The following is a 25,339-nucleotide window of genomic DNA, read 5'->3' on the forward strand; positions in this document are numbered from 1 at the left end:
CAAAGTAAGAAGCTATTTTTAATTAAGCCAGTTTTGCAAAATGTTATCACGTGTCAAGAGCAAGAAGGATGCTACGTCAGCCAGCTGCCTGAGGGCCTTGACAATCTTTAATAAATGCTCTTGCTATGAAGGATTATTACGGTGAGGCAAAATAGGTTTGTGCTAGACTTAGATACAAGTGGATACTAAATAAAAATACTACTTAATACAAAGGTCTTCTGGAGGTCTATGTACAAAGGGAAGCTTCGTGTTTCTGTAATACGCAAACAGAGACCAATTTTCCCATAGGAGAACCAAGAATCTATTTGGTGTGTTGATCCTAAGCTCAGGAGGAGACCCTCTCAGAAGCTTCAGGAGTCTGGATGAAATTTACTAGTCTCTCTTTCTTGTAAGAATTTATGAGCAATCCCTTATCTAGACTGGAAGATGTAGAAGAAACTGCCCAGGATTCCCAAAACCAGCACCATGTTGCTCAGTTTCACGCTGGCAGCCCCATTGAAGTTACAGAAGGAAAACTGGCAGCACTTGGTTGCAACGGATGAAGACCCTGTGTCCATGAAATTTTCTTCACAACTTGGAGTGCATTGCTTGCTGATCCGGTAGTCATCAGGCTCACCTTATGTGGCAAAATAAAATCAATGAATTATATAAAATACAAGAAATTAGAAGCCACCAAAAAAGGGGGGGATTTCAGCCCTATCTAGACTTAGTTTCCCTTTCTGGCTGGCCCTTCTAACTCGACCACTTGAAAATGGGTGGACTTCAACTCCCAAAATTCCCCAGCTAGGAGGGGTTGAGGTCCACCCAGTTTCAAGTTGCTGAAATTGAGAAACAGGACTCCTTGGGCAGATATTTCCTCTATTTTCCAAGTGTCCCTTATAGAATAACAGAGTTGGAAGGAACCTTGCAGGTCATCTAGTCCAACCCCCCACCCACCCACCCACCCAAGCAGGAGACTCTATACCATTTCTGACAGATGGCAGTCCAGTCTCTTCTTGAGAGCTTCCAGTGATGAAGCTCCCACAACTTCTGAGGGCAATCTGTTCCATTGGCTGATTGTTCTCACTGTCAGAAAAATTATCCTTATTTCTAGGTTGACTCTCTCCTTGATCCGTTTCCATCTGTTATTCCTTGTCTGGCCTTCAGGTGCTTTGGAGAATAGGTTGACTCCCCCCCTCCTCTCTCTGTGACAGCCCCTCAAATATTGGAACTCTGCTATCAGGTCTCCCCCGGTCCTTCTCTTCACTAGACTAGCCAAGTCCAGTTCCTGCAACCGTTCTTCATATGTTTTAGCTTCCAGTCCCCTGATCATCTTTGCTGCTCTTCTCTGCACTCTTTCTAGAATCCCAACATCTTTTTTATAGTGTGGAGACCAAAACTGGATGCAGTCCCACTACACAGCATATGGGAAGAACACTAAACATTCCTCTTTTCCCTGGTACATCCATTCTTCCTCCAACTTTCTTAACAATGGTTGAACCTCCCTGGTCTCAGACATTGAGGGTCAAGTCTATCTGAATCCACCATCCTCTTGTCAACTACCCCTTCCTCTCAAACCTCTGGAGAACCAGTAACCTGGAACTTAAGTAAGTTCAAAGGAAGCTTTCTTCTGTTCTTTGTATAATTCACGTCTGGACAAAAACATGAATATCAACATCAGCATCTCTGTTCCCAGGATTTTAATAGCAACGTTCAATATTTTTAAGGAGGCTGGAGGCTAAAACATATAAGGAACAGTTACAGGAATTGGGTATGCCTAGTTTAAGGAAGAGAAGGACCAGGGGGGACATGATAGCAGTCTCCCAATATTTGAGGGGCTGCCACAAAGAAGGGGGGGTTCAACCTCTTCTCCGAAGCCCCTGAAGGCAGGACAAGAAGCAACAAATGGAAACTCATCAAAGAGAGAAGCAACCTAGAACTAAGGAGAAACTTCCTGACAGTTAGAACAATTAACCAGTGGAACAACCTGCCTCCAGAAGCGGTGAATGCTCCAACACTGGAAGTTTTTAAGGAGAGGCTAGACAGCCATTTGTCTGAAATGGTATAGGTTTACCTGTCTGAAAAGGGGGTTGCACTAGATGACCTCCAAGGTCCCTTCCAAATTCTTCATTATTATTATTATTATTATTATTATTATTATTATTATTATTATTATTATTATTATTATTATCATCATTATCATCATCATCATCACGTGAAGTGTTAATACCACTTTATTATTATTATTATTATTATTATTATTATTATTATTATTATTATTTGTTGTTGTTGTTGTTGTTGTTGTTAAAATAGTTTTGACATTAGATCATCCCCCTAAACCACTTTCTAGTTCATTGCAAAAGAGGCCGGTACCGTAATTATTTCTGCTTCCATGATACATACCGTGTCGGCCACGGTTAACCCTTTTAACGGTAGTGCAGTATTTGTCTGTTTCTGCGCACTTCTTCATTGACATGCAGTTCCAGTTGGAAGGCTCATTTTCACAGTAATAGCAGGCAAGGGAATGCACTGAATAAAAGATAGAAAAACACATTTTATACAGAAGTAGCCAGGCTAAATATTTCTCGTGCGCCGAGAAACTTTCCGTGCTAAGAATCCAGTATTCCTGGACCTTGGAGTGCAACCTAGGAATGGCTGAGCATTTTAAATCCAGTAGAGCAGAGGGCCCCAACTTTTTGGGCACCAGAGACCGGTTCCGTGGAGAGAGGTTTTTCCACAGACCGGAGGGGGCATGGTTTTGTGTGCTCCCTGCATCCCACGGGCGGGGCTTTGCTTATTTGTGTGGACCGGCTGCTGACATGCCATGGCCTAGTACTGGTCCATGGACCAGGGGTTGGAGACCCCTGCCTTACAGCAGAGGTCCCCAATCTTTTCGGCAGGAAGGACCAGTTCCGTGGAGAGAGGTTTTTCCGTGGACCGGAGAATGTGTGGTTTTGTGTGCTGCCTGCAATCCACGGATGTGGCTTTGCTTGTTTGTGTGAAGTGGTTGCTGGCATGCCATGGCCTGGTACCAGTCCACAGACCGAGGGTTGGGGACAAGGTCCCGTCCCCGCTATTCCCTCAGGAAAGCACAACTCGGGGAAACAGGCATTGTTTCAAAGAGAACTTTTTACTGAAAGAAAGTGATTGCAGAGAGAAAAGGCCAAGTCTGAAGTTCCCAGGCAAAAGCGTTAAGCTAAAAGTCCCATCCTGTCAGCTCACCCCACTTCCCTAGTCCGTCAGGCGATAGCTGGCAGTTCTCGGACACCTTGCCTCTGCCCACCTCCCAACAGGAGATATAACCCAGATGGCCCTGTGAGCTTTCCTCCTCCTCCTCCTCCTCCTCCTCCTCCTCCCCATTTCCCATGCAAATACATCAAAGCAAGCAAAGTGAAAGCAGGAGCATGTGGTTTTGTGTGCTGCCTGCATCCCGCGGATGGGGCTTTGCTTGTTTGTGCTGACCGGTTGCTGGCATGCCGCGGCCCGGTACTGCTCCACAAACTGGGGGTTGGGGATCCCTGCAGTAGAGGCAGTCCTGGCGTTACGACCACAGTCGAGCCCAAACTTCCTGTTGTTAAGTGAGACAGTTTTTACGTGAGTTTTGCCCCATTTTTACGACCTTTCTTGCCACAATTTTTAAGTGAATCCCTACCGTTGTTAAGTTAGCCACGCAGTTGTTAAGTAAATCTGGCCTCCCCACTCATTGTGCTTTGCAAAAGGGGATCACGTGACCCTGGGGCACGGCAACCGTCCTAAGTATGAGTCAGTTGACAAGCAGCTGAATTTTGATCATATGGCCTTGTGGGTGCTGCAAGGGTCATAAGTGTGAAAAACAGTCATACATCACATTTTTCAGTGCCGTTGTAAACTCAAACAGTTGCTAAATAAACTGTGGTAAGTCAAGGAGACCCTGTGCAGATTGAACCAAAATATATCAGCAGCCTTTTCTTTCACATTTTGCTACAATTACAAGGAAGAGTAATTATTAAATTGTTAGACGGAATAAGGACACCTCGAAAAGCATTTTGGGTGGATCCCAACTTCAGAACATTGCAATGCAAACTTTTTATTAAAAAAAAAACAGCTCTTAGGAGTTTACAAAAGCATCAGTTGTTGGTTGATAGCAGTGGTGAGATTCAAATACCTGAACAACCGGTTCTCTGCATGGATGCAGACCTGGGCCTCCCAGGCCTAGAATGGACTTCCGGAAGTGGCATTCACGCACTTCGGGTGGGCTGTTCTAGGCCTGGGAGGCCTCCTCCAGGCCTCCCAGGCCTAGAACAGACTTCTGGAAGTGGCATCCATGCACTTTTGGTCGGCCGTTCTAGGCCTGAGAGGCCTTCTCTAGGCCTCCGAGGCCTAGAACGGACTTCCGGAAATAGTATGCATTCAACCGGTTCTACGAACTCTGCAAAATTCAGCTACCAGTTCTGCCAAACTGGTGCAAACCGGCTGAATCCCACGACTGGTTGATAGTAAATGTACAGGTAATCTTCATTTAGCACCTGCCTCATTAAGCAACTGCTTGCAGTTACAACTGTAATGAAAGTGCAGCTTTACAACCAGTTTACGACATTTGTGGGTCTGTGAAGCAAAGAAAAGTTGAAGTTAGTTCATAAGCACCAATATGGTTTCACTTAGTAGCTGCTTTGCTTAACAACTTAGCTGCAGGTCCCAGTTGTGGTTGCTAAGCAGAGAACACTGGCAGTCCCATATATATATATATATATATATATTTAATCCCATTTATATCCCGCCCTTCTCCGAAGACTCAGGGTGGCTTACAATCTAAGAAGCACAAATCAATGTGCTTAGCAATATTGTGTTCATGGAATTAAATTCCACTAAATACTATTCACTGGTAGTCCTCAATTTATGACCACGATTGAGCCCAAAATTCTGTTGTTAAGTGAGAAAGTTGTTAAGTACGTTTTGCCCCATTTTATAACCTTTTTTGTCACAGTTGTTAAGTGTATCGCTGCAGTTGTGAACTTAGTAGCCCGGTTGTTAAGTGAATCTGACTTCCCCATTGACTTTCTGGTCAAAAGGTCACAAAAGGGGACCCTGCAACTATCATAAATATGAGCCAGTTGCCAAGGGTCTGAATTCTGATCCTGTGACCACGGGGATGTTGCCAAGGTCATAAGTGTGAAAAACAGTCATAAGTCACTTTTTTTCAGTCCCGTTGTAACTTTGAATAGTCACTAAATGAACTGTTGTAAGTCAAGGACTACCTAAACTTGCTTTTATGTAGACATGCAGAGGACCAAATTCCACCATGTCCCTTTCTTGTGCCAGGATACTCATCTCCATGCAAGCTTCCAAGCTCAATTAAAGGGCATTTTTTTAAAAAAAACAGTAAGCAATTCCCATTTTCAATATGGATTCTGCTATGATCCAGTTGACCACCAGGTGGCAGCAGTAGAACAGATTTTTTTTCCCCTGAATCTCTGATGCCATCTAGTGGTGATCTGAATATTGAAAGCCTAGATGTGTGAGAACCCTAGTAATTTAATACAGATATTATGCTGCTCAGTTTATTGGTAGCACACAAGGAGCCTTCGACTTACAACTGACCCCTTAGTTCAGAGGTCACCAACCTTTCTTGGTTGGTGGACCAGAGGAAAAAGGAAGGGGGAAGCATTTTATGCACGCACACGCACACGCAGCCATGAGGATGTGCATGTCACAAACAGGGCGGGGTTAGCGCTTGTGTGATACTCATTAGCCCTGCCCCATTCTTGTACATAGCACCCTGTTTCTATGCCCCAAGGCACGGCATTGGGCCATTTTTGCACACCAAGTTGCAGCGGCATCCCATTTTCACACCTTGAGGTGTGGCGTTGGCCCATTCTTGTGCAGCACGGCAACACGGCATCCTGTTTTTGCACCCCAAGGTGCAGCAGCATCCCATTTTCACACCCCAAGGTATGGCAGTGGCCCGTTTTTGCACCTCACAGCACAGCATCATGTTTTTGCGCCCCCACGACCACGGCGCTAGCACAAGTGGGGGGTACACACATGTGCATGCACTGGCCAGCCTGTCCCGTGGCCCGGTGGCCAGAAGCCCACAGCCCGGTACCAGGCTGCGGTTGACAGGTTGGGGACCCCTGCCTTAATTAATCTCTTGTACTTACGACCCAGTTCCAAAGTTCTGATAGTTGGGCTCCTCACTGTCACATAACCACATGTGAGATATTTGGCAACTGGTCTGCATTTACAGCTATTTGCAATGTCCCGGAGTCATGTGACTGCATTTTACAACAGCTTCTCTGAACATCGGCACTTGGTTCTAATTTTCAGCAAAAATTGGCCCACAGAGAACCATTAGTTTGACAGCCACAGCATTCACTTAACACAGTGCAAAACAGGTCATAAAATCAGTTCAGTCACATGGGTGACCCAGTTCAGGACCATCAGGATTTAATGACCACAACGGTCACAAGCCTATCTACAAATGGTGTTCTCTTTCCCAAGGCATCTTGAGAAGATCTGCTTTCAATAGCCATGGAATCCTGCTTTTAAAAAGCTCACTCTATACCGTGTTTCCCCGAAAATAAGACTGGGTCTTATATTAATTTTTGCTCCAAAAGATGCATTAGATTAGAGCTTATTTTCCGGTTAGATCTTATTTTTGGGGAAATACGGTACAAAATGTGTCGGTCTGGCTGACAATCTTAACTGGGGCTTATTTTGGGGGTGTGGTTTATATTACAAGCATTCTGAAAAATCATGCTAGGGATTAGTTTCCAGTTGGGCTTTATTTTTGGGGAAACACAGTAGGGAGGGTGGTCCTCTGTCCACTTCAACAGCCCTCTTCTTGTATCCTCAAGTTACAGTATAATAGAGTTGTAAGGGACCTTAATATGGAGGCGGTGGCTCAGTGGGTTAGGACACTGAGCTTGTCGACCAGATGGTCGGCAGTTTGGTGGGTCGAATCCCGAGTGCTGCGTAGCAGAGTGAGCGCCTGTTACTCGTCCCAGCTTCTGCCAACCTAGCAGTTCGAAAGCACGTCAAAATGCAAGTAGAAAAATAGGGACCACTACGGTGGGAAGGTAACAGCATTCCGTGCGCCTTTGGCGTCTAGTCATGCCGGCCACATGACCCCGAAGACGTCCTCGGACAAGCGCTGGCTCTTCGGCTTTGAAATAGAGATGAGCACCGGCCCCTAGAGTTGGAAGCGACTAGCACGCATGTGCGGGGGAATCTTTACCTTTAAGGGACCTTGGACCTTAGCTTTCTAATCCATCCGCCTGCCCATGCAGGAGACCCTATTCCATTCCAGACAAATGGCTGTCCAGTCTCTTCTTAAAAAACTTTCAGTGTTGGAGCTTTTACAGCTTCTGGAGGCAGGTTGTTCCGCTGCTTAATTGTTCTAACAGTTAGGAAGTTTCTCCTTAGTTCCAGGTTACTTCTCTCCTTGATGAGTTTCCATCCATTGCTTCTTGTCCTGCCTTCAGGTGCTTTGAAGAATAGCTTGACTCCTTCTTCTTTGGGGCAGCCCCTCAAATATTTGGACAATTGCTACCATATCATCCCTAATGGGGAGTTAACTCATCTCAGAAGCTGTATCTCTTCTACAAACCTTTCAAGGACTTATACAATATAGAATCATACAGTTGGAAGGGAGCTTGGAGGTCTTCTAGTCCAACCCTCTGCTCAAGCAGGAGAACCTATACCATCTCAGACAGGTGAATGTCCAGTCTCTTCTTAAAAACTTCCAGTGTTGGAGCATTCATCGCTTCTGGAGGCAGGTTGTTCCACTGGTTAATTGTTCTCACTGTCAGGAAGTTTCTCCTTAGTTCTAGGTTGCATCTCTCTTTGGTTAGTTTCCATCCGTTGCTTCTTGTCCTGCCTTCAGGGGCTTCGGAGAATAAATTGACTCCCTCTTCTTTGTGGCAAGCCCTGAGATATTGGAAGACTGTTACCATGCCACCCCTCGTCCTTCTCTTCATTAGACTAAAAAACATTCCCAAGTTGATCTTCTGCTACGGTACATCCAGCCACAGAGTATCAAGAGCCAACCAAGTTATTCTTGTTTACAGTCATGAAGTCTACATCTAATTGCCAGTTGTCCATTTATCCTTAGATCTGCAGAACCTGATGAAATTCTAATGGAGATTTTGACGTGTAAGATCCGTTTGTTTGTTTACCTGCCCTGCCTAGGTTGAAAGAACTCGACCCAAATAGTTGGGTGGAGTGGTCACAGGCCTTATGGAAGAGGAATGATGCAAAGGAAGAAGAATTCCCTGGGGTGGTTTCATTCGAAGATAGTAGGCCCTGGCAACTGATCTTTTGGGAAACCTGTTTGCATCGCAACATTTTCATCAAGCACCAGAGTTGGGAAGTATGAAAGACACAACGAGAAAGATTGGCAAGCATTCAAGTCAGCCTTATGATTTTCCCGGGGCAATAAATTGGGTCATCAACATGACATCTCAAACTTGTCTTGCCAGTTTCCAAGAATCAGACATGATTGAATGAAAGAAACAAAAAGATACACACACACACACACACACACACACACACACACACACACACACACGAGCAAATTTAGTGTAGCAGTGAAGGCATCCGGTTAAAAATCTGGGAAACCATTGAATTCTAGTCCTGTCTTAGGCTGAGTGACCTTGCAGGCCAGCCAGTCACTTGCTCTCAGCCCTAGGAAAGAAGCAATGGCAAACCACTTCTGAAAAATGTCATCAAGAACATTGCCTCCGAGAATCGGAAGCGAGCGAACAGAAGAAGAAGAAAAAAAACCTCATCCTATCGGATCCTTCATATTTATGACTAAATTTTCTTGCAAGGGGAAAGGCTGGGTATTTAAAGACCTCTGTGGAGAAGCTCTTCCTTACACTTGAAGGACTTGGCTGAATGGAGACCTTCGTCATAAATTTTCATTTCAGCCCTGCCACTTGGACAAGCATCCAAGGAAGAGAAAGTTTGCTTTGCATATGAAGACCTGTATTTCTCAATTTTGGCAAGTTCACCTCCCAGAATTCCCCAGCCAGCATGTACAACATGCGAAAACACAGATAGAGCTTCAATTGCACCATGATTGAGAGCAGCCCTGCCCGACCATCTCACTTCTCATCACATTTTTATATTTTTATCTCTTTTCCAGGGTGGTTCTTCCTTAGCACGGTTTGATCCTTGATGATCATCATCCTGAAGGTATCCAATCGTTTGCAACCTAGTCTTGGAAAGTCTAAGGGCCATCTTCCAGTCTTGCACTACTTCTTTGACCCAAAGGTGCTTTTTCACAAGGCAACCAGACATTCTTTGTTTTTCTCTTTGAAGACGTTTAGTTCTCATCCAAGAAGCTTCTTCAGCTCTGACTGGATGGTGGGGAATGGAAGGATTTATACTCCTTGCAGACAGCCGGTCACTTGTATCCTTTTAGAGAGACGTTGAGGCCACTTAGAGGTTTACCTGTGTCCTCGTGGTCACCTGAGTGGTGCAAATGGGTGTGGAGACTTCTTGGCTACTGGATGTTTTCTGCCCTGGGTCCCTTCCGTGTTGAAGACGGGCGAGGCGGTTCGGGATGCGTCTGTGCTGTCTGCATCTCAAACTGAAGCGCAAATGGTTCCTGCGGTCTGCAATGTTTTCTGGAAATCCGTTCATACTCCTGCACCATTCGAAGGGGGTTCATCCCAAAGTTCACAGTTAAATGTTTATGAAGGTCATCTCGATCAAGGTTTGTCCCAAAGGTGTTTTAATAATAATAATAATAATAATAATAATAATAATAATAATAATAATAATAATAATAATAATAATAAAGTTAGAAGGGACCTTAGAGGTCATGTAGTCCAACCCCCTGCTCAGGCAGGAAACCCTATCCCATTTCAGACAAGTGGCTGTCCAGTCTCTTCTTTAAAACTTCCAGTGTTGGAGCATTCACAGCTTTTGGAGGCAGGTGGTTCCACTGGTTAATTATCCTCACTGTCAGGAAGTTTCTCCTTAGTTCTAGGTTGCTTCTCTCCTCAATGAGTTTCCATCCGTTGCTTCTTGTCCTGCCTTCAGGCGCTTTGGAGAATAGCTGGACTACCTCTTCTTTGGGGCAGCCCCTGAGATACTGGAACGTCCCCCCTCGTCCTTCTCTTCATTAAACTAGACATGCCCAATTCCAGCAGCCGTTCCTTATATGTTTTAGCCTCCAGTCCCCTAATCCTCTTTGTTGCTCTTCTCTGTACTCTTTCTAGAGTCTCAACATCTTTTTTACATCGTGGTGACCAAAACACACACACACACACACACACACTAGAGCAAATTTAGTGTAGCGGTGAAGGCATCCGGTTAAAAACCTGGGAAACCATTGAATTCTAGTCCTGTCTTAGGCTGGGTGACCTTGCAGGCCAGCCAGTCACTTGCTCTCATCCCTAGGAAAGAAGCAATGGCAAACCACTGACCTAGATGGCCTCTTTGACCCCTCTTTCAAACCAGCGGTCCTCTCTGTCCAAAATGTGGACTTTGCTGTCTTTCAAATGGAGATGGACTGCTGACTCTTGTCCTGATGGGTTTGTTCTCCTACGTTGTGGCACGTATTTATGAAGCGGTTGTTTTGTTTTCCCAATGTACAGATCTGACTCCTTCTTTGAGTTGATCTGCGCTCTGGCTGGTGTCAGCTCTGATGGGGTCCAGCCACCGTCTTCTTTAACAACCCGCTTTCCTTTTATCGTGAACTCTTCCAAACAAACTCCTTGTGTGGCTGGTGGGGGAATTCCAGGAGCCGAAGTCCACCCATCTTAAAGTTGCCAAGGTTGAGAAACACAGGTCTAGAAATTGGCGAGGAATGTCTTCAAAGGCATCATTCAGCCATATGTGTAAAAAAGGTAAAGGTAAAGGTTCCCCCGCACACGCGTGCTAGTCGTTTCCGACTCTAGGGGCCGGTGCTCATCTCCGTTTCAAAGCCGAAGAGCCAGCGCTTGTCCGAGGACGTCTCCGTGGTCATGTGGCCGGCATGACTAGACGCCAGAGGCACACGGAACGCTGTTACCTTCCCACCGTAGTGGTCCCTATTTTTCTACTTGCATTTTTACGTGCTTTCGAACTGCTAGGTTGGCAGAAGCTGGGACGAATAACAGGCACTCACTCTGTTACGCGGCACTCGGGATTCAACCCGCCAAACTGCCGACCTTCTGATCGACAAGCTCAGCGTCCTAACCCACTGAGCCACCGCGTATGTGTATGTGTAGAGCACCCCAAATTGATTAAAACATGGAGCAATGGAAACAAAGCGAAAAAGAAAAGCTAAAAAGAAATAATTAAGAAAACAAGAGTTAGAAGTACAAATTGGTATCCAGGAGAGTCACGTTACGTTGCATGGGTCACAATGACAGAAAGCAGATTGGGTTTGTTAAAATAGCGGGTTCTTTGGCGCAGGAATGAAGACGCGAAGCTGAGTACAAGGTAACTCATAGTTTATTTCGTGCAGAAACTGTACTGGGGAAAAGGCTGCAACTAGCCGCAATATACAGTCTAGCCCCTAGGCGGCAGCCAATAGGTTTGAATCAACCATTGCCGCCTGGAGATAGCCAATTGCAGCACAGGAGCCTTGTAGTCTGGGTTGCTGGAGAGCCGTTAGCTGCTCCAGCAACCCACGTGGTAATCTTTAAGAGCCCAGTACATAACGGGGTTCCTATCAGTTATTTTCATCCACGGCAAAATTTAAGACGTGTGGACTTCAGCTGCGTGGCACATGCCATCAAGACTTGACTTTCTTTTTTTAAATCTTCCTTGCGGGTGTCTCTTCTTGAAAAATAGCAAATGGCACCTGTAACTGTAATGCAGTTGGTTACAACATTATTCTGTAGCATTGTTTGTTGTGTCTTTAATACGCAATATGCATTTCAGCTTCACCCACAAAAGAAGCTGGTTGAGAAAGACTGTTTTCTATCAGAACATAAATATTCATCAATCAGAAGAGAGCTGAAAGGGACCTTGGAGGTCTTCTAGTCCAACCCCGCCCCTGCTCAGGCAGGAAACGCTAGACCATTTCAGACAAATGGCTGTCCAGTCTCTTCTTAAAAAAAACTTCCAGGGTTGGAGCATCCACAACTTCTGGAGGCAAGTCGTTCCACTGGTTAATTGTTCTAGGTCCGGAAATTCCTCCTTAGTTCAGGCGCTTTGGAGAATAGCTTGACTCCCTCTTCTTTGGGGCAGACCCTGAGATACTGGAATACAGCTATCATGTCCCCCCTTGTCCTTCTCTTCATTAAACCAGACATACCCAATTCCAGCAACCATTCCTTGTATGTTTTAGCCTCCAGTCCCCTGATCATCTTTGCTGCTCTTCTCTGCCCTCTTTCCAGAATCTCAACCTCTTTTTTTACATCGTGACCAAGTGAAGCCACCTCACACTGTTCTAACTTACAATATTTCAATGACATTTAAATGAAACATATTTATTGTCAAGCATGCCCCAGCCGGTCCTGTCAAGCTCGCTCAAAAATAAACTTTCATTTCTCTTTGAGGCCGTAACTCTTACTGATCATGATGCTTAAAGCAAAAGAATTCTAGGTAATCTTTGGCTTACAACCACAATGCAGCCCAAAATTTATGTCGCTAAACAAGATGGTTGTTAAGTGGGTTTTTGAATTTTTTGAATTTTATTGAATTTATATACCGCCCTTTCCCGTAGGACTCAGGGCAGTTTACAGGGTATATAAAACATCAATACAAAAATTAAGAGCAATTAAAAAAGATTAAACTAAATCCCTGAAAACAACCTTTACCTTTACCTTGTAGATGATATAGATAGATATAGATATAGATATAGATATAGATATAGAGATATAGATATAGATATAGATATAGATATAGATATAGATATAGATATAGATATAGATATAGATATAGATATAGATATAGATATAGATATAGATATAGATATAGATATAGATATAGATATAGATATAGATTTTCTGTCTTCCCGTTTGTTGAAGCGCCTCGTGATGGATTTATTGAACGAACTTGAAATTCTTCTAATTTAGCCTTATTCTCTCCTTATCACCTTTTTTCCCCCTTACGTATACATTATTTTTTCCCGTCCGCTCAATCCTGTTCTATTCTCAGAAATTGCCTGCAGTTTTCTTGGTGAGGTTTTTCCAAAGTGGTTTGCCATTGCTTCCTGCTTAGGGCTGAGAGGAAGCAACTGGCTCAAGGTCGCCCAGCTGGCTTTGTGTCCAAGGTGGCACTAGAAGATCCAGTCTCTTTGCTAACCTGACGCCTTCGCTGTGACACCAGACTAGCTCTTACTGCTTCTATCTTTTTACCTATTTTTATTATCAGGTGGTAATTGCAGGTCCTACATTCAATTACACTTTAGTTCCACCCTCTTTACATAGCTGAGACACCTACATGCAATTCAAGATTTTGTTAGTTAGTTGTGAAGTTGTGTCTGACCCATCGCGACCCCATGGATAATGTTCTTCCAGGCCTTCCTGTCCTCTACCATCTTCTAGAGTCCATTTAGGCTCACGCCTCCTGCTTCAGTGACTCCATCCAGCCACCTCATTCTCTGTCGTCCCCTTCTTCTCTTGCCCTCAATCTTTCCCAGCATTAGGCTCTTCTCCAGTGAGTCTTTCCTTCTCAGTAGGTGGCCAAAGGATTTGAGTTTTAGCTTCAGGATCTGGCCTTCTAAAGAGCAGCCAGGGTTGATCTCCTCTAGGCCTGACCGGTTTGATTGCCTTGCAGTCCAAGGGACTCACTGGAGTCTTCTCCAGCACCATAGTTCAAAGGCCTCCATTCTTTGGCGCTCCAGTAGTCCATATATATATTGTTGCTGTTAGCTGCGAAGTCGTGTCCGACCCAGCGCGACCCCATGGAACACATTCCTCCAGGCCTTCCTGTCCTCTACCATTTTCTGGAGTCTGTTTAGGCTCACGCCTCCTGCTTCAGTGACTCCATCCATCCACCTCCTTCTCTGTCATCCCCTTCTTCTCTTGCCCTCAACCTTTCCCAGCATTGGGCTCTTCTCCAGTGAGTCCTTCCTTCTCATTAGGTGGCCAAAGTATTTGAGTTTTAGCTTCAGGATCTGGCCTTCTAAAGAGCAGTCAGGGTTGGTCTCCTCTAGGACTGACCGGTTTGATCGCCTGCAAGATCTACACCTACATTAATTCAACCAGGAGACTTTCTGGACTACAAGCAATGGCACAAATAGATGGGCTGAGTGGGTGGATTGTGCATAGAAAGGTTGCGGCGCACAAAGCACATCCGATGACAGAGGCCTTGGTAAGGTGTGGTCCAAAACAACTCAAGATGTTGACCACAAAATGCTTCCCCTGTTTGTTTATGCACAACACACAAACATAACAGGAGAAGCTTCAATGGCACCATGGCTGACCTAGATGCTAAGGGCCCCGGTTCCCTGGCTTTATGCTTCCCCAGCCGAGTATCTCGGCTGTTATCCATACTTTATTTTGAATAAATTCTTTATTTTGTTAGTTTTTATGCTTTAAAATAAAAACCAGAGTTCACCCTTGTCGGGGAGACGTGCGGCACATCAATTGAATAAATGAATGGCGAAATGAAATCAAATAATTAAATAAATAAAATAAAATATTTAAACTCTTTTAAAATAAAATAAGATAAATAAATATTTAAAAATAAAACATTTAAAACAATATTTTATTGTTTTAAATGTAGCATATCTACTTTTTTGAATTTTAAGCCACCCAGAATCATAGACGGGGATGGGCTGCTATAGAAATTGAATGAATGAATGAATGAATGAATGTTGTATTGTGACTCTATTCTGGAATGGGCAGCATTCCCATTGAAATAAATGAATAGGTGATAGATGATAGACAGACAGACAGACAGACAGATAGATAGATAGATAGATAGATAGATAGATAGATAGATAGATAGATAGATAGACAGACAGACAGACAGACAGACAGACAGACAGACAGACAGATAGATAGATAGATAGATGAGAGAGAGATGAGAGAGTATTGCGATCCATTCCGGAATGGGCACCATCCTGTTGAAATACATACATACATACATACATACATACTGTTAAATAGCGGTTTCTTTGGTGCAGGAATGAAGACGCGGAACAGAGTACAGGATAACTCATTGTTTATTTCATGCTGGAACTGTACTGGGGAAATGTCTGCAACTAGCCGCAATATATAGTCTAGCCCCTAGGCGGCAGCCAATAGGTTTGAATCAACCATTGTCGCCTGGAGATAGCCAATTGCAGCACAGGAGACTTAAAGTCTGGGTTGCTGGAGAGCCGTTAGCTGCTCCAGCAACCCACGTGGTGTTTCACAAGAACCCAGTACATAACACATACATAAATAAATGCATACATAAATAAATACATACATAAATAAAGTATTCTGGAATGGGCAGCACCCCGTTGAATTAAATAAATAAATAATACATATATAAATAAATTAAATAAATAAATAGTACCATGGAAAGAGGAAGGAAGGAAGGAAGGAAGGAAGGAAGGAAGGAAGGAAGGAAGGAAGGAAGGAAGGAAGGAAGGAAGGAAGGAAAGAAGGAAGGAAGGAAGGAAGGAAGGAAAGAAGGAAGGAAGGAAGGAAGGAAGGAAGGAAGGAAGGGTAAAATGGGTCAGTCATGTGACCAACCTAATATTACGATGGTTTTTGCAAATGGCCATTAAGCAAACATGGCGATCATAAGTGCAAAGCTGTTGTTCGCTATGTTTTATAAAAAATCAGAAGTGCCGATTTTCAGCAAAACCATCGTAAAACACATTTTGCATACACACACATATATGACCCAGAGAAACAACACAGTCTATTTCGGATGTGTAAATATACATGGTGGGGAAAAAAATTTACAAGACAGATGGCATAGGGAACAAAGCGGTTACAGAATCTAGTAGTTCTGCTGTAAATACTTCAAAACCTCCTCCCAGAGGGAAGCAATAGAAATAGACTGTAGGTCTTTGTATTTTGTTATCTTCTCCCATTCTTTCTCTTCTATTCTGCTGTCTTCAGGCACTGCCAAGTCCACTATCCAGACTTTTTTGTCATTCTTATCGACAATTGTTAAGTCCGGGGTGTTGTTGTTGTTGTTGGTTGCACAACCAGCCAGATATTTAGACTGGATATTCACCTATTAAGTCCATCGCAAGGATCTGGGATAGGCAGATGTTGTCTGATGGTGTAAGTATCATCACAGAATAAGCTGTTGTTGTTACTATTATTTTGCTGATACTATGCGGGCATTTTTTTTCTTTTTGTATTTCTGTTCTTTGACATTGAACCTTATTCACCTTCTGGCTATTGAACAGCAAATAAATAAACAGGCATATCTGATTTGTCATATTTATTTTAATTGTTCTTCTTTCTTTTTTTAAACGCAAGCTGCCTCGAGTCATTTGGAGCTGGGCAGCCTAAAAGTGTATTAAATAAATACATGAATAAATGACCTTAAATCCTACATCACCGTATCCAAGATTGACAACAGAATGTACACTTTCTCACAGACATGGATCGTTGTGTGATAGAATTCACTATCTTGCTAAAGCCTCCAGTCTCAGGTGAAGTCTATCTCACAAGGCTATATGAAAGAGAAGGATAAACAGCCGGAGAAGAGTGTTTATGGAGCCAGAGAAGAGCTATCCAGTTTGATGGCTGACCCAGAATGGAACTGTGGTGAAAATGTAGAAGAATCTTTGATGTTAGCATTGTATTTATTCTTATTTATTTATTTTTGATTTATTTATTTGATTCTACGGCCACCCATCTGAAATACATAACTCTGAGCATATATATATGCGAATCCCAGGCATGTTAAAATTAACAAACAAATGAACACTGGGATGGAATTAAAAACTAAAACAGTTTTTATTGCTAAAAAATCAAACTTTCGTTGGCTAACTGCCAACATTGTCAGGATGGAGACACTGGGGTGGGGAGATCGTATTTATACTGCACTCTGCTTATGGAGCACATCACCGGTCTGTTTGTTGAGGTCTGCCGTATTTCTTTGAGTTGTCGCGCAACCATTTTTGGGGAATGCAGTGTTGAACACAGGGAAGAAGAGCAACAACCATTTAAGACCCCTGGCATGAGAACATGGGCAATGACCAGAGCTATGGCTACAACACATGGAACTATCAGCAATTCACTTTTAACAACAGATACCCAGAGACAACTACATTCACCAAAAAATTAATTTAATTTACTTAATAAAACCCATCAACATTTAATTAATAACATTCTGTTCATTTGATAAAGGGATGATAAAAATTGCCATACCTTTCTCCGTGCAAAGGACAGCCAGCAAGAAGGCAACGAGCAGAGCTTTCATGATTGCAAAGTTCTCCAGAGCTTCACCAGAAGCTCATGCTATGTAAAGGTTCTATTTATACCTTGGAGGTGTTGCCTTTATTTTTGTTGCTGATGTTGTTGTTATGGTGTGGGCTGCCTAAATTGCCATTTACTATGAACTGCAGGGCAGAGCAATGCAAATCAGCAAGGGAGGATCCCAAATCCACCTAATCTCCTAGCAATAAGTCCCAGGCATTTAAATTCTTGCTCTGCCTACAAGTGCATAATTGTCCAGAGAAATAACACGGAGTTGGATGGAGAAACAGACTCAGATCTTCCTTTTCTCCACTCCAAAGGAAATGCTTGACCAGGAGATGGGAGACTATGGCTGAATTTTGCCTGAAATGGTATAGGGCAGGGGTCCCCAAAGTAGGGGCCACAGCCCACCACCAGGCCACGGTCTCTTGGTCAGCAAGCCGTGAAAACATGGAAATCTCTGGCCAGCGCGCAGACTCCCCCCTCCCTCGTGCTAGTGCCCGCGTCCCCAATTGTGCACGTGCATGGGCACAAATGGGGCCACTAGTGCTGGGTGGATTGTGCAGCTTCATTTGCACATGCATGAATGGGGCCGCTAGAGCCACACCGGTGCATGCAGCCTTGCTTGCCTGTGTGCACGCATGCCAATTTGGAAGCTGCTCTCCTTCCCTCTGGGCTGCAGGCCCAGAAAAGTTGGAAACCTCTGATATGGGGTTTCCTGCTGGGGGTTGGACTTCATTCATTTATGATGGAATGAAGTTGAGTTAGTAATTAGCTTGTCTTTGTGGCCAATTGAACATATTTTCAGTTTATCCCCCACTTCTCCGTTTGCGGTTGGACCCAAATCAACATCCAGAGCTGAAATTCAGTCTTACTCCTGTCAGATCCAACTAATTTTGACTTTGTCATGGTTCTGACAGATGAAGCTCTTCGAAAGAACTTCGAGGCATTGTTTACCTTAAAGGATCTTTTATTCACGTAGCATAACATCGGCACTTACATAATCGAGGCCAAAAATTGAATTCCCCTCCCCTGGGTACATAGTATCAAAGCACAATTCCCTCCTCCAGTTAACAGTCATAAATCACATTCCCCAATTAGCTTGAAGCACGGGCTTCCTCTCCAGCTCTCCAGTCCACCAATTCTTTATCAGCTCTGGGCTCAGTAACCTTGATTCTCACCCTACGTTTAGTGTTGTTATGTCTAGCTGGACTCTCATTCACATCCCCACCCCAGCATCATCTAACTCTAAAAGCAAAAGGAAAAAGATGGGTACATTTCCATCTGTTGTCAATGCAAAATCATCCAATGTTAGCAGCGTTGACAGACTTCTTCATCCATTGGTGGGCTGGAGAGCTGGAGTGAAAGATTGGAAGACCTGGAGAGACCTGGTCCACAGAATCACCAAGAACAGCAGAATTAACAGAGTTGGAAGGGACCTTGGAGGTCTTCTAGTACAACCCCCTGCTCAAGCAGAAGACCTTATACCATTTCAGACAAATGACTGCCCAATGTCTTCTTAAAAACTTCCCATGATGGAGTAATCACAACTTCTGGAGGCAAGTCCTTCCACTGATTAATTGTCCTCACTGTCAGGAAGTTTCTCCTTAATCCCAGGTTGTTCTCTCTTTTTTTAGTTTCCATCCATTGCTTCTTGTCCTGCCTTCTGGTGCTTTGGGGAATAGCTTGACACCCTCTTCTTTGGGGCAGCCCCTGAGATATTGGAAGACTGCTGTCATGTCACCCCTAGTCCTTCTCTTCATTAAACTAGACATACCCAATTCCAGCAGCCATTCCTTATATGTTTGAGCCTCCAGTCCTCTGATCATCTTTGTTGCTCTTCTCTGCCCTCTTTGCAGAGTCTCAACATCTTTTTTACATCATGGTGACCAAAACTGGATGCAGTATTCCAAGTGTGGCCTTACCAAGGCATTGTAAAGCGGTATTAATATTTTGCGTGATCTTGATGAATAGAATAGAATAGAATAGAATAGAATAGAATAGAATAGAATAGAATAGAATAGAATAGAATAGAATAGAATAGAATAGAATAGAATAGAATTGGAAGGGAACTTAGAGGTCTTCTAGTCCAGCCCTCTGCTCAAGCAGGAGAACCTATACTGTCTCAGACAAGTGACTGTCTAGCCTCTTCTTAAAAACCTCCAGGGATGGAGCACCCACAATTTCTGGTGGCAAGCTGTTCCACTGGTAAATTGTCCTCCTCACTGTCAGGAAGTTTCTCCTTAATTCCAGGTTGCTTCCTTCCTTGATGAGTTTCTGTCAGTCATTTCTTCTCCTGTCTTCTGGTGCTCTAGACAATAGGTGGACACCCCCCACTTCTTTGTGGCAGCCCCTCAAATACTGGAAGACTGCTATCATGTCACCCCTGTTTCTTTTTTTCTTTAGACTAGCCAAAACCAAGTTCTACAACCATTCTTCATATGTTTTAGTCTCCAGGCCTTGGATCATCTTAGTTGCTCTTCTCTGAACTGTTCGTGATGAACTGTCTACCTCCAGATGTTTGCTTGGACATTCTTGGCCACAGCTAAAGGAAAATGTCACGTGACCTTTCCTTGTTCCAGTAATGGGCCCAATTCTTCTGCGCAAAGTCACAATCGGGTCAGCTAGACTAACACTTCCTGTAACCGAAGCATTTGTGGTCAGTCTCCTTAGCTTCTTGTGATCAGTATCAAGATAGGTGTTAGCTAACTGTTGAGACACAATGGCTCCATCAAGCAACTGCCTAGAGCCAGGGTTGGCTCAGGACTTCTGGGAGTTGAAGTCCACAACTGATAAAAGGCCCATAGTTCCCACATGCTGGCTGAGGAATTCTGGGAGTTGAAGTCCACAAGTCATGAAGGGGCCAAAGTTTTCCCCATGCTGGCTGAGGAATTCTGGGAGTTAAAGTCCACAAATCATGAAAGGGGCATAGTTCCCCCATGCTGGCTGAGGAATTCTGGGAGTTGAAGCCCGCAAGTCATGAAAGGGCCATTGTTCCCCATGCCAGCTGAGGAATTCTGGGAGTTGAAGTCCACAAGTCATAAAAGAGCCAAGGTTCCCCATCCCTGGCCTAGACAAAGTGATTAAGATGCAGAATACAGAATGACACAGTTGGAAGGGACCCCAGAGATCTTCTACCCTCTGCTTCAGCAGGAGACCTTATATTATTCTGGACAAATGGCTGTCCAGTCTCTTCTTAAATCCTCCAGTGATGGAGCACCCACAACTTCTGGAGGGAAGCCGCGCTGCCGATTTATTATTCTAGCAGGAAATTTCTCTGAATTCTAGGTAGGATCCCTCCATCTGTTACATCTTGTCCTGCCCTCAGGTGCTTTGGAGAATACGTTGACCCTCCCCCTCTTATCTGAGGGAGTCCCAAATATATTGGACGATTGTTATCATGTCACCCCTGGTCCTTCTCTCCATTAGACTAGACCAGGGGTAGGCAACCTTGGCTCTTTTATGACTCGTGGACTTCAACTCCCAGAATTCCTCAGCCAGCACAGGGGAACTATGGCCCCTTCATGACTCGTGGACTTCAACTCCCAGAATTCCTCAGCCAGCATGAGGGAACTATGGCCCCTTCATGACTCGTGGACTTCAACTCCCAGAATTCCTGAGCCAGCATGTGGGGCAACTATGGCCCCTTCATGACTCATGGGCTTCAACTCCCAGAATTCCTCAGCCAGCATGGGGGAACTACGGCCCCTTCATGACTTGTAGACTTCAACTCCCAGAATTCCTGAGCCAACTGGCTCAGGAATTCTGGGAGTTGAAGTCCACGAGTCATAAAAAAGCCAAGGTTGCCCACTCCTGGACTAGACGTACCTACTTCCCGTAACTGTTCATCATATGGTTTTGCTTCCAGTCCCCTAATAATATCATTTTCTCTTCTCTACACTACTCTGTACTACTGATAAACCAGTTCTGCTTGAAAGTAATCCATGGGTCACTTGCAGAAGCTCCTTGGTACTGTAGATTGCTAGCAGATTAATAGGCCAGGCCCTCGCTTCACGGCTGAAAACGTTGTGCAAGAGAAGCACATGGAGAACGCATATCTTCCTGAGTATTGTGTCATACAAAGAATCTGAAACTGTGTTCCACACTGGAAACTCCCTGGGAAGCTATGCTTGGCATTAGTTGTTTGGCTCTAGCAAGGTTTCCATGTTGTGAAAACATATTTAAGTGGATGTGAAAATGAAACTACAAATAGAGGACACAAGCAAGAGAGCTGTGTAAAAAGGGTGTGTCTGTGTCAAAGCCCGGTTCTGGCCCATCATTGTGACATCTGTCACCTGGCAAAAGAGAAAAAGTCAAGTCTCTATGGAGATTCTCAACCATCCAGGTCACGGCTGAAAGAAAAATCAGGTCCAGTTCTAAGCCGGGAGTAAGACACTGGAAATAAAATGGGGGCTGCTTAGGAAAGAAATTTCTTGTTGATTGATGAGCAGAACTGGCAACAGCATGCAGTTCTGTGACAGCTGACAAAATGCCATTGAGAGTTTGGGTGGGTTTCTGTACCTTCCTTGGGGCTTTGTGTTTGAAATGTTGTGAAATGTACTTTGATCTGTGCTTGAGTGTGCTCTTTTGACATTCTAATTATTGTTGCCTGACTCCCACTGTGGGATTCATTCATTAAGAACTCATCTATCGAGGGCTCTTGATCTTAACGACTCCTGTTACCTCTTAGAGCAGTCTTTCTCAACCTTACAATTTTAAGATATTTTTATTTATTTTTTATTTTAATTCCATTTATATCCCGCCCTTCTCCAAAGACTCAGGGCGGCTTACAAGCTTAGCAGTATGTGGACTTCGACTCCCAGAATTCCCTAGCCAGCAAGTCCACATATCTTAAAGTTGGCAAAGTTGAGAAACACAACTCTAGAGCAGGGATCTTCAAACTTCGCAATGTTAAGATTTATGGACTTCAACTCCCAGAATTCCTCAGCCACCATATATATTCATTCACACACACACAGACAGACAGACAGACAGACACACATGTATGGAGAGAGAGAGAGAGAGAGAGAAAGATGATAGATAGATAGATAGATAGATAGATAGATAGATAGATAGATAGATAGATAGATAGATAGATAGATATTGAGAGAGAGAGAGAGGGAGGGAGGGAGAGAAATAGAGACAGAATGTAGATATATATTAATCAGAGTCCATTTAGAATACATGGTGGAAAAAAGAGACTTGAGAGTTAACAGGGTTGATACTAGGCACTAAGCAATTACAGAATTAATTAACCATCATTAACCATTAATTAACCATTATTCATTCAGGAAATTACTTGTCACCCCACATTTGAATCAGAGATCAGTTATTTGCATGGACTGCTCATCCCAAAGGCATTTTTCGAAAGGCAAGAGGACTTTCTTGGGTAGGTTTTTTTTTCTTTGGAAAGGTTTCGCTTCTCAGCCAAGAAGCTTCCTCAGTTCTGACTGAATGGTGGGGAATGGAAGGATTTGTATTCTTTGCAGTCATCTGGTCATTAGCACTCTCCTTGAGAGCTCTTGAGGCCACTTGAGGGTTGATATGTACAAAGAAAGGCGAATGTATCTGTGCCCTCGGGGTGACCTGAATCACAATTTCTCTCTGGCCTGGATTGAGATGACCAGAAAACCCCAAGACTTTAGACCAGATCAGAAAGTTTGAAAAGTCCCCCAAAGCAGCAATAGCAAACCAGATTTAAAATATTGCCAGGAAAACCTCTATGGAAGTCTTTTGCCCATCAGCGAAAATGATGCTCAGCCTGTGACGGACATTGACTTTCAGGGTGGGAAGAAAATTGGTGGAGCCTTGGTGGAGCAGTGGGCTAATGCCTCCTTAAGTAACACCAGCTGCCTGCAATTAGTGCAGGTTCGCATCCCACCAGGCTCAAGGTTGACTCAGCCTTCCATCCTTCCCAGGTAGGTAAAATGAGGACCCAGATTGTTGGGGGCAATTAAGCTGACTCTGTAAACCACTTAGAGAGGGCTGTGAAGTGGTATACAGAGCCTTGGTGGAGCAGTGGGCTAACGCCTCCTTAAGTAACACCAGCTGCCTGCAATCAGTGCAGGTTCGAGTCCCACCAGGCTCAAGGTTGACTCAGCCTTCCATCCTTCCCAGGTAGGTAAAATGAGGACCCAGATTGTTGGGGGCAATTAAGCTGACTCTGTAAACCACTTAGAGAGGGCTGTGAAGTGGTATACAGAGCCTTGGTGGAGCAGTGGGCTAACGCCTCCTTAAGTAACACCAGCTGCCTGCAATCAGTGCAGGTTCGAGTCCCACCAGGCTCAAGGTTGACTCAGCCTTCCATCCTTCCCAGGTAGGTAAAATGAGGACCCAGATTGTTGGGGGCAATTAAGCTGACTCTGTAAACCACTTAGAGAGGGCTGTGAAGTGGTATACAGAGCCTTGGTGGAGCAGTGGGCTAACGCCTCCTTAAGTAACACCAGCTGCCTGCAATCAGTGCAGGTTCGAGTCCCACCAGGCTCAAGGTTGACTCAGCCTTCCATCCTTCCCAGGTAGGTAAAATGAGGACCCAGATTGTTGGGGGCAATAAGCTGACTTTGTAATAATGCCGTTTGGGGGTGTGTGAAAGCCCTAATAAGCAGGCATATACATAGAATGAAGGCTACTGCTAAGCTTGTAAGCCGCCCTGAGTCTTCGGAGAAGGGCGGGATATAAATGGAATTAAAATTAAAAAAATAAAATAATAATCAGGCAGGTGAGTCCAAGTAGTCCTTGACTTAAAACAGTTCATTTAGTAACCATTCAAAGTTACAACGGCACGGGAAAAAGTGACCTATGACCGTTTTTCACAGCTACGACCTTTGCAGCATCTCCACGATCAACTGATCAAAATTCAGACACTGGGCAACCGGTTCGTATTTATGACGGTCGCAGCGTCCCAGGATCGTGTGATTTCCTGACAGTTAGAATGGTTAACCAGTGGAACCACCTGCCTCCAGAAGTTGTGAGTGTTCCAACACTGGAAGTTTTTAAGAAGAAAATGGACAGCCATTTGTCTGAAATGGTATAGGGTTTCCTGCCTGAGCGGGGGGTTGGACTAGATGACCTCCAAAGTCCCTTCCAACTTTATTGTTGTTGTTGTTGTTATCCCCTTTTGTGACCTTCTGACAAGCAAACCCAATAGGGAAGCCAGATTCACTTACTATAACCAGATCGCTAACTTATCACCTGCAGTGATTCACTTAACAACTGAGGCGAAAAAAAAAGGTCATAAAATGGGGCAAAAGTCACTAAACAAATTTCCGCACTTAGCAACCCCAAATCTATGCTCGTAAGTCAAGGACTACCTACACCGCACGACATGAATCTTGGGCCTGATTTAGGACGCTTTGTTTGACAGGGCTGAAAAAAATGCTAAGCCGATAATTACTATAAAGAAATCTTGGCATAACATAAGAAGAAAACTTCATTATTTTAAATAAGAGGGGGGAAAGTGCATTTGCTTCTCTTTGCCAAGTAGTAGAAAGTTCGGAGTTTAGCTCTTTTCCTTTCTAGTTGGCTTTTGCGCCGCAAGCAGTGGAGTTTCAACGCTCAGGTTTCTCACATTCCTGCAGCACAGGAAACCAGAGTTAATGATCCGGGGAACTCGGGTATCTCGGAAACAGGTTGGGAAGTCAACATTCAAGTTTTTCCAGAAATATTTGTCCCAAATTCTCTTAGCCAGGCAGGAGCTGGCAAGCAAGCAACACTTTAAAGTCTGGTCAGCTGATACGGTACTAGATTGTAAGTAAAATATTCCTCAAGCAGTTGGATTCAAGATGCTGATAATGACCTATAAAGCCCTGAATGGCGAGGGTCCGGGATATCTGAGGGAACACCTGCTGCCGGCATCAAGTTCCCTTTGTCCAGTGTGCTCCCACAGGGAGGGTCTTCTCAGGGTGCCGCCGGTTAGGGAATGCCGGTGGGTTATTCCTAGGGGAAGAGTGTTCTCTGTGGGCGCGCCTGCCCTCTGGAATGATCTACCCATGGAACTTAGGACTGGCCCCGATCTGCGTTCATTCCGCCGGGACCTGAAGACCTGGCTCTTCAAGCTCTCTGGC

General features: G+C 44.3%; 1 protein-coding gene across 1 annotated transcript; it reads right to left on the reverse strand.

Moving 5' to 3' along the window:
- Positions 1–410: 410 nt before the first annotated feature.
- LOC310638782 (lymphocyte antigen 6E-like) lies at positions 411–17,280 on the reverse strand (the record flags this gene model as incomplete). Its single annotated transcript, XM_083360141.1, has 3 exons — positions 411–616; positions 2,383–2,508; positions 17,229–17,280. 3 exons carry the CDS (start codon positions 17,278–17,280, stop codon positions 411–413), a joined length of 384 nt encoding a protein of 127 aa, XP_083216267.1.
- Between the last annotated feature and the right edge of the window lie 8,059 nt (positions 17,281–25,339).

The sequence above is a fragment of the Vipera ursinii genome (genome assembly GCF_947247035.1).
Source record: "Vipera ursinii genome assembly, chromosome: 3".
NCBI lineage: Eukaryota > Metazoa > Chordata > Lepidosauria > Squamata > Viperidae > Vipera > Vipera ursinii.